The sequence below is a fragment of the Lampetra planeri genome, chromosome 27 (genome assembly GCF_965212315.1).
Source record: "Lampetra planeri chromosome 27, kcLamPlan1.2.h2, whole genome shotgun sequence".
NCBI classification, from domain to species: Eukaryota; Metazoa; Chordata; class Hyperoartia; order Petromyzontiformes; family Petromyzontidae; genus Lampetra; species Lampetra planeri.
Window position 1 is genome coordinate 8,692,692 of NC_136133.1, and position 15,468 is coordinate 8,708,159.

General features: G+C 48.1%; 1 protein-coding gene across 2 annotated transcripts; it reads left to right on the top strand.

Moving 5' to 3' along the window:
* The first annotated feature begins 4,296 nt into the window (after positions 1-4,296).
* NME5 (NME/NM23 family member 5) lies at positions 4,297-15,027 on the top strand. Of its 2 annotated transcripts, none has more exons than XM_078607441.1 (6): positions 4,297-4,383; positions 5,537-5,678; positions 6,697-6,902; positions 9,921-10,021; positions 12,627-12,745; positions 13,848-15,027. In XM_078607441.1, the coding sequence occupies exons 2-6, from the start codon at positions 5,568-5,570 to the stop codon at positions 13,932-13,934; spliced, it is 624 nt and encodes a 207-aa protein (XP_078463567.1). In that variant the 5' UTR covers positions 4,297-4,383; positions 5,537-5,567; the 3' UTR covers positions 13,935-15,027. The 2 variants fall into 2 exon arrangements, with proteins under 2 accessions (XP_078463567.1, XP_078463568.1); XM_078607442.1 differs by lacking the exon at positions 4,297-4,383 and adding an exon at positions 4,482-4,575.
* Positions 15,028-15,468: the final 441 nt, after the last annotated feature.

Consider the following 15,468-nt stretch of genomic DNA (forward strand, 5'->3'; position numbering starts at 1 on the left):
CCACATTTTTAATCAACATCGAGCGTTCAGAGTAACTAGCTGCAATAAAAAAAAAATCCCCTTTCGTTGAGCTATCGTTTGTGATAGCCTGGTCGTTCGTGAAAAAAGAGATATATAGGCTCAGGAAGACCTTCCCTGGTAAAAAAACATAGAATGTTTATAGTTATAACCCAACCAGTAATGTATACCCATGGTAAACATATAGATATATTCATTAATCCCCCCTCCCCCTTCGGACGTGATGGTCTTACAAGTGACGTCATCACATCAACTCCTCTATTTAAGGAACGAAACTGGAGGATTTCTACACAAATCTGGCTGTCGCCTGATGAAGATAGTTGTAATTACTGGCGAAACGTCGTACTCAGATTGTAAATGTTGTGGATTTGATCTCTAACGACACACCAGTGTGCTGTATTAGTAACGAATTTGCATGTTCTGTTTACGTGACAAACCTTACTAATTGGCTGTGTCGGGTGATGGCGGGTTTAACGACACATTTACATTTAGGCAATCTAACCCAAAACGCCTATATTATGGATGATATTGGTTGCGAAAGCCTACGTGTTAAACGTTATAGTTATAGTTTAAACCAGGGGTGGGGAACGTCTGGCCCGCGGGCCGTGTAAGGCCCGCGAAATCATTTGGTGTGGCCCTGCCAAGGCAACCACAGGCGGGACTCGAAATTCAATAAATCTAGGAGCAAACCTGGAAAAGCAGTTGCGAGTAGCAACATCATCAATACCAGCTAACATCACAGGCCTCACCAAAGAGAAGCAGTTCCAGACATCACATTAGGAGTGAGTTAATTAAATGTTTGACCAAATATAACGGGCTAATTTTTAAGTTTATTATTTTGTATGGCCCGCGAATGATGTTAAAAATATCCAAATGGCCCTTGGCAGAAAAAGGGTTCCCCGCCCCTGGTTTAAACAAAGACCACAAGGGTTGTGGTGAAGTTTTGACTTCAATGTGGTGAAACTTTGTGTTCATGCGCGCATCTTCATCCGAGACGTACCCACAACGTGGTCGCGTGGGGTTTTCTCCGGGTCCTCTGGTTTTTCCCCCTCCACATTTAGATTCAACGTCACGCGTTTAGCGTATTTGGCTGCAATTTTACAAAAAAATCCACGTGATAAGCCACTTTCGTTGAGCTATCCTTTGTGATGTCCAGATCGCTTGTGAAAAAAAAAATCTACATTGCTCAGTGGGCATTACCTGGTAAGATTTTTTGTAAATAGTTTATATATTGACCTGTCCTAACACATGGACACTCCTTGTTCTCCTTCCCACGTGAGGCCTTGACGAGTCCATCGCTTCAGACGCAAGGGGCCTTGGAAGCTGTTGACAATGTGGCTTTTAACAAGGGGGGAGAGGGGGCTTTAGTGTCGTGAGTGTAAAGAGGTTCAAACTCACAAACACGCGCACAGGTGTCCAGTTCTCACGTCTCCTTCCACGTCCACGTGGACCCTGGGAGTGCTTCAGCGGAGGCCACGTGGGGGGGGGGGGGGGGCAGGCGGGGGGGGGGGTGCCTTGCCCTCTCCTCGCCCCCCACTGGTGGCCAAAGCTACGAGTTGGGGCCCCGTTGACAGCCACCATGAGATGTGTTTTCAACAACAGTATAAAAGAACAACACCGCTTATGTAATTACGTGATGAGGCAAGAGCAGCGATATACAATATCCTAGGTGCGACCGTGCGAGACCTACACCGCTTGCCGCACCCCCTGAGCTGATAAGATCGTTACCACGCCACTGAGGCTCATTCGAAGTCAGACACTTGGAGCCTCTCCCATACGGGACGTGCATTTGTGAAGGAGTTCCAACACCCCGGGGTGAGTCTTGAACTCTGTGTCTCGATTGAGCGTTCAGCACAGCAAGTCACTCGCCAGGGAATTACTCACCACGACAAAGCCGCCCACAACCACCCACCCGCGGACCCTATGGCCCCCCACTATACCCCCTCACCAAACCCCAGAGCGGCAAACAGCGCGCGTTCTGATTGGCTGCAGCCCGATTTGGTGGGTGAGCGAGGTGGTGGGGGGGCGGTTGAGAGAGGGGGGGGGGCTAGAGAGGGGGTGAGCGAGGTGGGGGGGAATGGGGCACGGGTGGGATGGGGGGGGCTAGAGAGAGGTGAGCGAGGTCGGGGGGAGGGGGGCACGGGTGGAAGGGGGGGGGTAGAGAAGGGTGAGCGAGGTGGGGGGGGAGGGGGGCACGGGTGGGAGGGGGGCTAAAGAGGGGTGAGCGAAGTGGGGGGAAGGGGGCACGGGTGGGATGGGGGGGGGGCTAGAGAGGGGTGAGCGAGGTGGGGGGAGGGGTGCACGGGTGGGATGGGGGGGGCTAGAGAGAGGTGAGCGAGGTGGGGGGGGAGGGGGGGCACGGGTGGGAGGGGGTGCTAGAGAGGGGTGAGCGAGATGGGGGGAGGGGGGCACGGGTGGGAGGGGGGGCTAGAGAGGGGTGAGCGAGGTGGGGGGAGGGTGAGGCACGGGGGGAGGGGGGGGCTAGAGAGGGGTGAGCGAGGTGGGGGGGAGAGGGGCACGGATGGGAGGGGGGGGGCTAGAGACGAACTTTAATCTTGAGTGGCACCTTCGTTTAACATGATCATGAGAAGTCTAAAACAACCGATGAGGAGCTTTATCGACCGCAATTTTGATCGAAACATTGACAACGTATAAATAATATCACCTGTGTATAAACGTGACGATCTCATCGGGTGGTGGAGGGTACACAGAATCAGTATTTATACTGGATGAATGCGATGAGCTCTAAAGCTCTTTTTAACAGACGCGTTCAGCAGTTGGGCGGGTCAGAAAGTGTCAACAACCATCGCACTATACAACCACGCGACAAAGCACAGAACTGGTTAACAAACCACAAAGAACTTCGGCATGAAAACTTCAACCCCATGAAAAAAACTAAATTCGGACAACATTGTGTTGGCTGCAAAAACTTACAATGAAAGACGCTAACAGCTCAGGTGGGGCCTTAGGGACCGTCCATAAATGACGTCACGCGATTTTTGACGATTTTTGACCCCCCCCCCCTTGTCACACGGCGTCACAAAAAGTCAGACCCCCCCCCCCCTCAAATATGACGTCACAAAGCTCTGCCCTCCCCCCCCCAAAAAAAAACATATTTCCATTTTGAAAATTAAACATGCTTCAAATCGCTTTAAACTTTTGTCATTGTAGTGCGTATTTAATGTGGCGCTGCACTCTGATGTTGTAGGAGTGTTGTTATAACAATTAGTGCTGTTATAGCAATTCTATATTTATTTAAAGTTGCGCATTTTGATGTGACGTCACATTTCTCAACCCCCCCCCCTCATTTATGGACGGCCCCTTACCTGTTAGAAAAATAAATAAATGTGGATTTCATTATTTTATTTATTTTATTTCGACGTGACTTTACCGAAAGAACCAAAGAGTAATTGCTGCAGTCACGAAAGCTTTAAATCAAGTTTAAAAAAATGGGTAGTTTAGTTGTTTTAGATTAGGGGCCGTCCATAAATGACGTCACGCACCTAGGGGGGGGGGGTCAGACATTTGTGACGATGTGTGACGAGGGGGGGGGGGTTGAGAAATGTGACGTCACATCAAAATGCGCAACTTAAAAAAAATATAGACAACACGTTCTACTTAATAAAATTGACATTTTTGAATAAATGTTTTCTCCTACAACATCAAAGTGCAGCGGCATAATAAACACGGAATACAATGACAATAGTTTTAAAGCGATTTGATGCATTTTTTTGGGGGGGGGCAGAGCTTTGTGATGTCATATTTGAGGGGGGGTCTGACTTTTTGTGACGCCGTGTGACGAGGGGGGGGGGGGTAAAAAATCGTCCAAAATTGCGTGACGTCATTTATGGACGGCCCCTTAGCGCGGTTGTTGTTACGCTCTGACCCCGTGTGTGAAAGAGCTTCATGGCTCATCGGATTTCTCCTCCAGGATGAATAAACAAATGATCTGACTCCGGGGGGGAGGGGCTGGAAGGGGATGGGGGGGACCGGCTAGGAAAGGAGGTGCTAGGGGTGAGGGGGAAGGGGGGGTTGGGGCCTAGGGGGCGGGGCTAAGGGGGAAGGGGGGGGGTTGGGGGGGAAGGGCTCAGGGGGAGGGGCTAGGGGGGAGGGGCTGGGAGGGGCTGGGGGGGACCGGCTAGGGAGGGAGGGGGCTAGGGGTGAGGGGGAAGGGGGGGAGGGGCTAGGGGGGAGGGGCTGGGAGGGGCTGGGAGGGACCTGCTAGAGAGGGAGGGGCTAGGGTTGGGGGGGAGGGGCTCAGGGGGGAGGGGCTGGAGGGGGTTCGTTACCGTGGCGACGGCGTTGCCACTCTGAGGCCTAGCGGCGAAGGCTTCACACGGGCAGCGACGAGCTCCGTCAGGCGCGGTAACTGTCACAATACCCCCCCCCCCACAAGAGCTTGAACGACGTTTTACTTTTAGTCGTTGTTTAAACGTTAACAACAACACGCAAGCGTCGACACTTTTATACCAAGGCACAGGGGGGGGGGGAGGCGATTTAAACGTGCGCCAACTTCGGCACGCAGAGAATACAGCATTCCTAGCGGTGGTTACTGAGGTACCTCACGCAATGCAATCGATTTGTCGTACGTGTAATAGTGTCGTACGTGTAACAGCAGTGTGCATTTCACCGCGGTGTTTATCACGTGTATTTGTGTGTGTCCTGACGCACGTCTGTGCGCAGTCCGCGTTCATAATCTCATTCGGTAAAAATTTTACACCGCGGGGCATTGAAACGCGGAGATGGAGCGACAGAATCGGCAGCTGCGTGGATGATCATCCAGCAGTGAATTGACCATGGCCTGATGACCATTGCCTCTCCTCCCTTTGTCAAGCCACTGCTGGATGGAGGCCTCATCCACGCCGTGTTACGTGGACACATTCGCACGACGAAGATAAAAATCCCACGGATAGTCTCAGTACAGACTGTTGGGGGCAAATGTTGTTTTTAGCGAGCACGTAAAGTTTCAGTTTCATTTCAGGTTAATTTAGTAGGTGTAGCCCTGTGAGCCATTCGGCTCTTGAATCGGGTGCAACCGCAACAAACAAAAACATGAACAAGAAACATCTTAAAGTGACTACACGCAACAGAAAAATCCAGGAAAAAAACCCAGCAAAGTCTTCATGAAAAAGCACCGTATATCAACGCTGTGTGCAAAATCCGAGTGGGATGCAAGTCAAACAATAACAACCATAAGACAATTTAGATTAAAGTTATCAGTCTAACTGTACTACAACAAACAAACATGGCTAAACCAAAACGTTTTCGAAATCACCAAAATAAAGCTATAAAAACAATGTAACAACAATGATCACAGGAACTGTGATTCAAATTTAACAATAAACGATATACATAAACATGTACGACCAAACTTTGCAGCCATAGCTGGCAGCATGAGTCACGGCACACGAGAGGGTGGGTTGCCAGCACCATGCCCGGCCGCCACACACACACGGGTGGAGAGGCGTCGATCCAGATCATGACCGTGGATGTGTTGTTGTTTCTCTGTGCACTGCAGTTTCTGAGGAGTACCGTGACCGGGCTTAACGATGTCTCAAATTCTGCTGCCGCGCACCCTGGCCATCGTGAAGCCAGAAGCTCTGGAAGCGGCGACTCAAATCCGAGAGTGCATCGCACAAGCGGGATTCACTGTGCTACAGGTGTGCCAAGTCCAGGGTTTCACACTTCCTTTTCCACTGGCACATCTGAGCCGAGGCAGCGCGGGTCCCTCGCGATACGAGTGGTTTATCACTGCTGGCTGTTGGCTGATCCGAAACAGAACCAAACCGCGATCCGTTAGCCGTCTGGCATTTAGCTGCTGGACATATTGTCATCATCCTCGCAGCGGCTTTTGGCTCGCCATCGAATAAAGATGGTCACCGCACCACGAGCCTTCAGATGTGCTTCTGCGGCCGTCTGGAACGCTCTTCCGATATTAAGAAGCCACTGGAGATATGCACTTTTAAAATTTCATCTTCTAGATTGAAAAGTAATTTCTTTAGAACTGCTTTTTCTGTTTAGTTTGTTGTCCTTCCTCCGCATCTCTGATTAACACGGTTGGCTACGTACAGTGTCAAAGAAGTTCCAGATACATACAGAAGACATCTGAATCTGGCTGAGGGACAAATAGGGCCAGGGGTGGCGCTAATAACTCATTCAGTGCACCGAGTACACTGAGGACAGCCTCACTTCCACGTTATGTAAACGCGTTTTTAAATCCTTCATTGCAAATCCCCATGGGCATGCTTTGAGGACGCAGCATCACCGCATCACGTTTCTTAAATCGTTCATCGCGTTTGATATCGCCACGGCTCGTGACGGTAATCGCCACTGAGCTATATAGCTCTGCCTGGCCACAAATGATAGCTCAACGAAGTGGCTTATCATCATGTGGAAATTTATAGCAGTCAAATACTTTAAACGCATGTCGATTGTAAAATGTGGAGGGAAAAACACGAGGACCCGGAGAAAAATCCACGTGACCACTGGGAGAGAGACGCGCAAACTCCAAATTACCAGGCTTCAGGGTTGGGTTCGAACCCACGACTTCCTGCATACCAGGCGAGGTAGTTAACATCTAGCCACCATTGGCACGACCCGATACCCTATGGCGGAGCCTCAGCTGTTTGTTCAAGTAACACGCGTGCGGATCCTTGTCTTTTTGTCTCTGTCGCGCAGTGCCGACGTGTGCACCTCAGCCCTGAGCAGTGCAGCGAGCTGTACAGCGAGCACTTTGGCAAGATGATTTTCCCCAGTCTGGTGGCGTACATGAGCTCCGGTCCCATCCTGGCCATGGTTCTGGCACGGCACCGAGCCACGGAACTCTGGCAGCAACTCATGGGACCCAGAAACAGCGAGAAGGCTCGGCAGAGCCACCCTGACAGGTACAGAAAGCGTGGGGTGGTGGGGGCTTTACACTTTGCAACTCACGTATTCTCTGGTTTATACGATGTGCTTGTTTTGTCTCTTTCAAAGGATGGTCACTTTATATAGAAGACTAGCTTTACTACCCAGCTTCGCCCGGGACTTGGATTCACCATGCCCGGCCGCCTTTGTCTCCCCAGTGGCGATGTTCACACACCACACCAGTTACTCGTTTGAGGCTGAGTCGACCTAGGGTTGGCCCAGGAGCAGTTAAAATAATCGTCATCGGTGGTGGCCATGAGCACGGCGCGCTAACCACTACACTACAATGCGTTACGCTTCCACATGCTCGGTCACGTGACATATGTGACGTCACAGCTCACTTGCCGTGCAAAAAATATATGCATTATTGAACTCCCCCCCCCCCCCCCCCCCCCAAAAACACAAAAATGTATTTAAATAATGTTTGCAAGGTGTACAGTCTGGAAAGTACCCACATGGCAAATTTTAAATATGTTGCATGTCGGGAAGTACGCTAAACATTTTGAACAGACACACATAATCACAACTTTGCCTTTTATACATATGGAGAAGACCTGATACAGGCAGGAAACTGGCAATATTTAGACGCATATTTGGATGGACAACAACAAGAAAATTAAAAGTGTGTTGTTTGGAAAAATAGAACCCGGAAAGACAGGAAGATGTGACAGAGAATGGCTTGACGACTTGAGAGATAGGTGTCAGACAGATGTGCACTACCTGAGCATATTGGCACGAGACAGAAAAGTGGAAGAAAATGACGAAATGTGCAGTGGATACCTACGGGCTATCTGCCTATGGATCGTGATGATGATGATTATTTCAAAGCAAACGTTGGCGGTGTCTCTTTTATAAACCGGGATATGGCCTTTATTGCTGACATGGCTCCTGCCTTCCGTCACGTGTGTGACCAGATTTTAATCACTTTATTGACGCATTTATGTGCTATGGTGAAGGGCTATTGCCCAAAACGTCGTCTATTAGATACCTTTCCTCTCTCCTGCTTAGTAAAATAAGTTGCCTCGGTTTTTCCGAAAACACAGTAGAATGGTTAAAAAATTACCTATTTTCTCGCACCCAAACTGTATTCACAGATGGTTGGAGGTCAAACAGTGTTAAGATAACAAAAGGGGTTCCACAGGGTTCCATTCTCGGCCCCCTCTTGTTCACTCTTTATGTAAATGACTTGGGCACTGAACTGGATTATTCCAGGGTTAATCTTTTTGCAGATGACACGGTACTGATTACTGCTGGCCGCTCTCCGGATGACGTGATTGCTAAGCTCCAGAGTGATTTCAACAAACTACAACATCAGCTAGTTGCTCTTAAACTAGTCCTAAATCCTGCCAAAACCAAGGTGCTATGCTTCTCACCAGGACTAAAGCAGGAAGTTATTTTCCCCCAATTACATTCCTTAAATAATGATCAAATAGAGCAAGTCAAGATCTATAAGTATCTTGGGGTCATCCTGGATTCAAAACTGAATTTTGAAGATCACATTGATTATATTGTGAAAAAGACAAAAATAAAAATTGGTTTTCTATATCGACACAAGCACTGCTTCCCCCCTATGTTCCGTTTGGAATTGATAAAAGCTACCATACTGCCTCTACTTGATTACTGTGACATTGTGTATAAATCAGCCCCAAGTACTGTACTGAAGAAGCTTGACTCAATGTATCACTCGGCCTTAAGATTTGCATTGAACTGCCCATATAGGACTCACCACTGTGATCTCTACATTGGGTCAAACTTAACATCTCTGAATGTTCGACGGCTTGTGCACCAGATCTTATTTATTCATGATGTACTTGCAAAAAAATCTGCAGATTACCTGCTGGATCTCATCTCTGTTTCAAAGAACAAATTTGACCTAAGGTCTACACTCATTTACCAGCTTAACATTCCCTATTGCCGTACATATACTGGAGGAAGGGCCTTTGCTATTGATGCCCCCAGGGTCTGGAATGCTGTTGCCAATAAATTGAAACTTGAGTCACTACCTATGAGATCTTCACTCAAAACTGCTCTAGAGGAGTTGTACACCCCTAGCTGCCAGTGCTATTCAGTGGCCTAAAATAAAATGTTTCGCTCCGGATGATCGCTACAAAGTATGACCTGTGTTTTGATTTAGTGTGCTGATCTGAAAGGTGCATTGAAAAATTATAATACTCCTATTGATGCTCCTGCTGTTGTGGAGTGGCTCATGCAGCCAGCTATGGCTGCAAGGGTTTGGTAGTACATGTTTATGCCATTTATTGTGAAAATTCCGTCACAGTTCCTATGATTGCTTTTTCATTGCTTTCATGGCTTTATTTTGGTGATTTCGAAAAGTGTATTGGTTTAGCCATGTTTGTTGTAGTACAGAGTTAGACTGATGGCCTTAATCTAAGTTGTCTTGTGGTTGTTTTTGGTTGTTTGACTTGCATCCCACTGGGATTTTTGCACACAGCGTTGGTATACGGTGTTTTTTTCTGCAATATTTTGCTGTCTTATCTTGGATTTTCTGTTTGCACTTAGTCACATATTCACTTTAAGATGTTTTTTGTTCATGTTTTTTGTTTGTTGCGGTTGCACCCGATTCAAGAGCCGAATGGCTCACAGGGCTATACCTAATAAATGAACTTGAACTAGTCCACACACGGTGTTGTTGACGAATGTGACGAGTCTTTTATTATTGAAACCGGGTAGAGTCGTCGACAACTTTATCGCCACCATACAGCCACTTTCACCGCTACCGTATTCTCCGCAGTTATAAGACACGTGATTTTTCCACCACCCTCACCCGCGAAGTCGAATTTTCATGAAAATCTTGTTTTTTTTTCTCAATGGCATCGATGTCCTGGGCGAGCCTTACTAGGTGAGCCTTACTCTCCGGAGCATCTCTTAACATTGAGAACGCGGTACAGTTGACAGCGCCAATGCGTCATCGTCAGTGGGAGAACGGTAACTCCTGTTGAGACGATGGTTGTGTCTCTTTGCGTGTGTGTGCGCAGCCTGCGTGCGCTGTATGGCACAGACGAACTGCGGAACGCCGTCCACGGGAGTGACAACCCTGGAGCTGCCGAGCGAGAAATACGGTTTTTCTTCCCCGACGGTAATGCTCACCCACTCACCCATTCGCTTGCTCACCCACTCGTTCACCCGCTCGCCAGCCCACTCGATCACTCGCTCGCTCGCTCATCCACCTAATTGTTCACCAAATCGCCAATTCGCTCACTCATTAATTCACCTACTCGTTCACTCAACTCACCTACTCGCTCACTGTATCACTCAATACCTGGCTCACCCATTTGCTCACTTACCTACTCACTTACCCACTTGCTCACCTACTCAATCAGTCGCTCACTCACTTGCCAACTCACTCACCGACTCACTCACCCACCTACTTGTTCACCAACCCCCCGATTCGTTCACTCATTCATTCACATACTCGTACACGTACTCACCTACTCGCTCACTCTCGGACTCAATTACTGGCTCACCCACCCACTTACTCACCTGCCCACTCACTCATTATTGAAAAAAAATCTATTGGAATTTACATGGCATAGAAATGCAACCACATCTCAAGATGCTTTCCAAAAAATAAAAAGGGAGGTGGGTAGGAGGAGTTCGTGTTGAGGTGGGGGTAGGGCGGAGAGAAGAGCAACGCCAGGGGCACATAGCACCAATCACAACGAGCCCCAGGGGCAGCACCAGTGAAGCCCAGGCATCCTGGGGGGGGGGCACTTGAGGCTGCAAACGTAGCTGCTGCCTGTGATCCAGCACTGTGGAGGCAGCCGAAGGAATGGTGGATCACCGTACACAGAGATGTTGTCGTGAAACTCCCTTCCCGTAGGAGTCGAGGAGGAGCCGTCGTACCCTGGCTCGCCAGGAGAAGGCAGTTGCAGCAAGCGTGGAGTAATCTCCATCTGTTCTCATCTGTACGGAGATTGAGCTGTGCTGCCCTTACACGCGCATGTTTTCTCGCGAGTGCTCCGATTTGTATGTATGTTGAACTTCTTTGGAATCGCACGTAGCCTACCGTGCTAATCGGAGGTGCGGGGGAAGGATAACAAACTAATGTTAAGCTTGAACCTGTGGCGTGTGATGTTATGTAACCCTGCGACAACAACCTAAACACAAAAAGCAGTCCTAAACAAATTAGTTTTCTATCTGTGAACACTCATGAATTGGCAAAAAAACATCTTAATACATAGAGGACCACAGAACTTTGGAAATCGTTGATGACGGCTCACCGCCTTGGCTGTTGCTTTCCAGCTTGTCTGTGGTTTCCTGCACATCTGAATAAAAATGGTAAAAAAAACTGCGCACGGGACACATTTGTGCAGGCACTTACAATATATTTTACCACCAAAGACACAGACATCTCTTATCTAGTAGCTATATACAGAGGCTGTGTGTCCTGAGCCATCTGTGCATTTGAATATTTAATTAATACTGGTAGGAACCACCTGGTTCCACCAGCCCACAGGGGATTATTGTGTCCGTCCGTCGTGCATCCAAAAATAGGAGGGGTTGGGCTGGGTGGAGTGGGGAGGGTGGGGAGGGGCTGGGTGGTGAGGGGCTGGGTGGGGAGGGTGGGGCTGGGTGGGAGTGAGAGGGGTGGGGCTGGGTGGGGAGGGGCTGGTCACCCCGTGGTGCCCTTATAAAACTCAACGTTTAACCTACTCACGCCGGCTTGTGCCCGCCCTCACAGTCGGCCATATTTGCGGAATATACCACGCCGCCGTTGACCCTGGCCATTGACCGAGCAACCCAACGTTCCTACCAGCTCCCTCTGCAGGAATGTGTTAAGGGGGAAAAAAACTGAAATTACTGTAAGGAGTGCTATATTGCCCTCTAGTGTCTGCACTTTGCTGTGAGGTAAATTCCCAACTCTTTCTGTGCGGAGTTTGTTATCCCCCTGTTATGCAGAGTGTGAGTGAAGCCCGCCTCGTATGCAGGAGGTCGTGGGTTGAATTCTGACCCTGACGCCTGCTGTATATTTTTTATTTTCACGTCTCTCTCCCTGTGGCCACGTGGATCTTTCTTTGGTTCCTCCGGTTTTTCCCTCCACATTTAGAATCACGCGTTTAGAGTATTTGGCAGCAATACATTTCCACGTGATGAGCCACTTCATTGAGCTATCAAGTGTGGTGATGTCGCTTCTGAAAAAGAGAAAAAAAGCTCAAGTGAGCTTTACCTGGGAAAATTATTTTCGTTTTATTTTAGTTTGTAAGTTCTCACCTTGCACGGGTTTCCTCCGGGTTTTCTCCAGCTTCCTCCCATCGCTAAAACAAACACACAACATAACTGGTATTAGGCAAACGTGCTGGGGGAGGAGGAGACGATCACATGGCTCTGTGGTTGCGTGGGCTGACATCCACTCACAATATAACATCGGCATACATATGTGTTCATTTAATTAGTAATTTTCCTTGCGTATATCTGGTGCTCTAATTGTGTAAAAGTCTCGTCTGAAAGCATTCACTAAATTTAATAAAATGTGTCCAAACACCGCGAAACTGCAATATACCTGGACAGATTATTCAACAGGGTTTACACTTAGCAACGTTGCTTCCTCTAACGTGAAAACTCCTGTAAAAAAAAAAAAAGAGTCCCTGGGATTCTAAGGCATTCCTGGGTCAACAAGCATCATCATAATAATCATGACAATTAATCATAAATAATTGTGTCGTCTGGTGTGCAACTCGCAGCCATCCTGGAGCCTATCCCGGAGAGTCCGGCCGCTCGCGAGTACCTGGAGAGGTCGATGAATCCCACTCTGCTCGCCGGACTCACGCAGCTCTGCAAGCACAAGCCAGCCGACCCTGTGGTGAGAGACAGCTCGTATGTACGCATGTATGTTGAGAGCAGTAGCGCAGCAGTTGGCGCTCTCGACCAACATCGGTGACGAATATCTGAAGCACTACCATCGCATTCCCAAGGCTTAGGGGCCGTCCATAAATGACGTCACGCGATTTTTGACGATTTTTTACCCCCCCCCCCCCTTCGTCACACGACGTCACAAAAAGTCAGACCCCCCCTCAATTATGACGTCACCCCCCCCCCCCCCCAAATAAAACATGCTTCAAATTGCTTTAAACTATTGTCATTGTAGTGCGTATTTAATGTGGCGCTGCACTCTGATGTTGGAGAAAACATGTATTGAAAAGTCTATTTAATTAAGTAGAACATGTTGTCTATATTTATTTAAAGTTGCGCATTTTGATGCGACGTCACATTTCTCAAACCCCCCCTCGTCACACATCGTCACAAATGTCTGACCACCCCCCCCCCCCCCCCAGGTGCGTGATGTCATTTATGGACGGCCCCTTAGCCTTATATGAGTAGTTGGTGCGGTGTGCAAGCATCAGCGCTGGGGAGATTAAGGCGGACGGGCGAGGTGCTAGCCACACCACTTCCTCGTGTATATATTGAACTTCTTTCGCACTGTACATCGCCAACCGTGCCAATCGGAGGTGTGGGAGAAGGACAAACAAACACAAAAAGTAGTTCTAATGAAACGAGTTTTCAATCTAGATTTAAAAGTGCATAGCTCCAGTGGCTTCCTAATGTCGGAATGAAGAGCGTTCCAGACGGCCGCAGAAGCGCATCTGAAAGCGCGCGGTGCAATGAACATTTTGTGAGAACTGCTTTTTGCGTTTAGATTGTTTTCCTTCCCCCGGACCTCCGATTAGCATGGTTGGCTACATACGGTGCGTAAGAAGTTCAACATACACACGTACACAACACGCCGCACAACCCAAATGTACATCGGAGAAGCGTTGCAACGCAACAGTGAAAAACATGCGCTGTGCATCACCGTCTCTCCTAACCCAAGCTGTTGGTGACCTTTCTCCCCCTCCCTCTCCACCCCTCTCTCGCTCGCTCACCCACTCCCGCTGCCACGCATTACACGTCTCGTCTGTGTTTAGGTGTGGCTTGCCGACTGGCTGGTTCGGAATAACCCAAACAAGCCCGTCGTGATGGACGAACAACAGGAAGACGATGAAGGTCGATAAGAGGAGGAACACCAAGGAGGGGATGGTTATTTTTAAATCGCAATTGCCGGCCGTTTCCATGTTTGACGGTTATTTAAAGTTTGGCGGATACAATTGTCTCACTCGTAGAAAATGGCCACATTACGATTCACACATTCAATTTCACTCTCCATTAAAAAAAAACATTTCTATAATTTGATCCCGATTGTCACGAGAATCCAGTAGAAAATCTCGCAGAGCAGTGCATCCCTTCCTGTAAAGAGAACGGCCTCTAAATTGGATTTCACAGAGCATTCTCTGAGATCCCTTCAAGTGATCTGCGGTCCACACCGTAGGTGGCGGTATTTTCCAACTCGTCCTGCATACAAGATTCACGTTTGTCGCGTGGCAGTGAAACTCATCATTTCACATTCAGAGCTGGCATTTTTGCAAGTTAAGCGCAGAACCAAATTGAATGTGATCACGGTTTTTGTTGTGTGCAGTCATTGGCGATCGGTACCCAGACCACCGACTCACTGCATGAAAACTCGGTTTTGCCATGGGCAGTGGCGAAACCTGGATCCGAATCCCGGATCTGTGTAATGCCGGGCTCTGTGGCAGTGATGAAACCTAAATCCGAATCCAGGATCTGAGCACCCGGCCTCAGCGCTCCGACCTCTTAGCCAATCGGACCCATCTCTTGATTACATGTCATTCCCAGATTCACAAAAAACATGCATTGAACGTGCGTCTGAGAATAGATTACCAAATAATATTAACATGAGATTCGAGAATGTCATTGAATTAAAAGTAATATATTCGTGAATGGCATTGATGCTTTTCGATTTAAATCTTTCGTGACTGCAGGGATTCATATTCTTGGTTCTTTCGGTAAACTCACGTAGAAGGGAAATAATAAAATAAAATATGTATTATTTTTATTATTTCTCTTCTACGTGAAGGGAAATAATAAAACAAATGTATTTATTTATTAGTTTCATTATTTTATTATTTCTCTTCTACGTGACTTTACCGAAAGAACCAAGAATATAGCATTGATACTATTAACCTTGTTATGGTTTTATGATTGTAAATGCCATGTTTAAAATCATTAAAACACCCAACACGATGTGAACTTTGGTTCTTGAGCAATGAACTTCAGCGATTGGTTATGTATTTAATGGAGCGGCTGTGAGCACTGTCACAAGGGTTTGACACAAGCTTGAAGTTTCCCCACTTTAACGGAATAAAGCATAATCCTAACGGATGATTGACGTCCAGAATAAGCGTCTCGTTCGAGACCCAACCATGCCACCTTCCTTTGACGTTTCTCCTACCCCTCCGCGAAGACGCTCAACCGCGTGGCAACATCACCAGGCCGGTGTGTAAATCTCCTTCATGAATTTAAAATCAAAGACAAAGTCTCAGCCGTTGTGATTATTGCCACGCAACTCAAACCGCGGACCATATGGTAACGCACTGTCCGTCTGCGCTCCTTCAATGGAGGAGGAGGAGGAACAGAAAAACTACACGAAGTTCCTGTCCTGAAGCCCTTGCGTCGTCGCCAGCAGAATGT

Coding starts and splice junctions, on each gene's coding strand:
- NME5 (XM_078607441.1), top strand. CDS start 5,568: ATGTCTCAAATTCTGCTGCCGCGCACCCTGGCCATCGTGAAGCCAGAA. Junction 5,679..6,696: donor CGGGATTCACTGTGCTACAG/GTGTGCCAAGTC, acceptor TCTGTCGCGCAG/TGCCGACGTGTGCACCTCAG. Junction 6,903..9,920: donor CGGCAGAGCCACCCTGACAG/GTACAGAAAGCG, acceptor GTGTGTGCGCAG/CCTGCGTGCGCTGTATGGCA.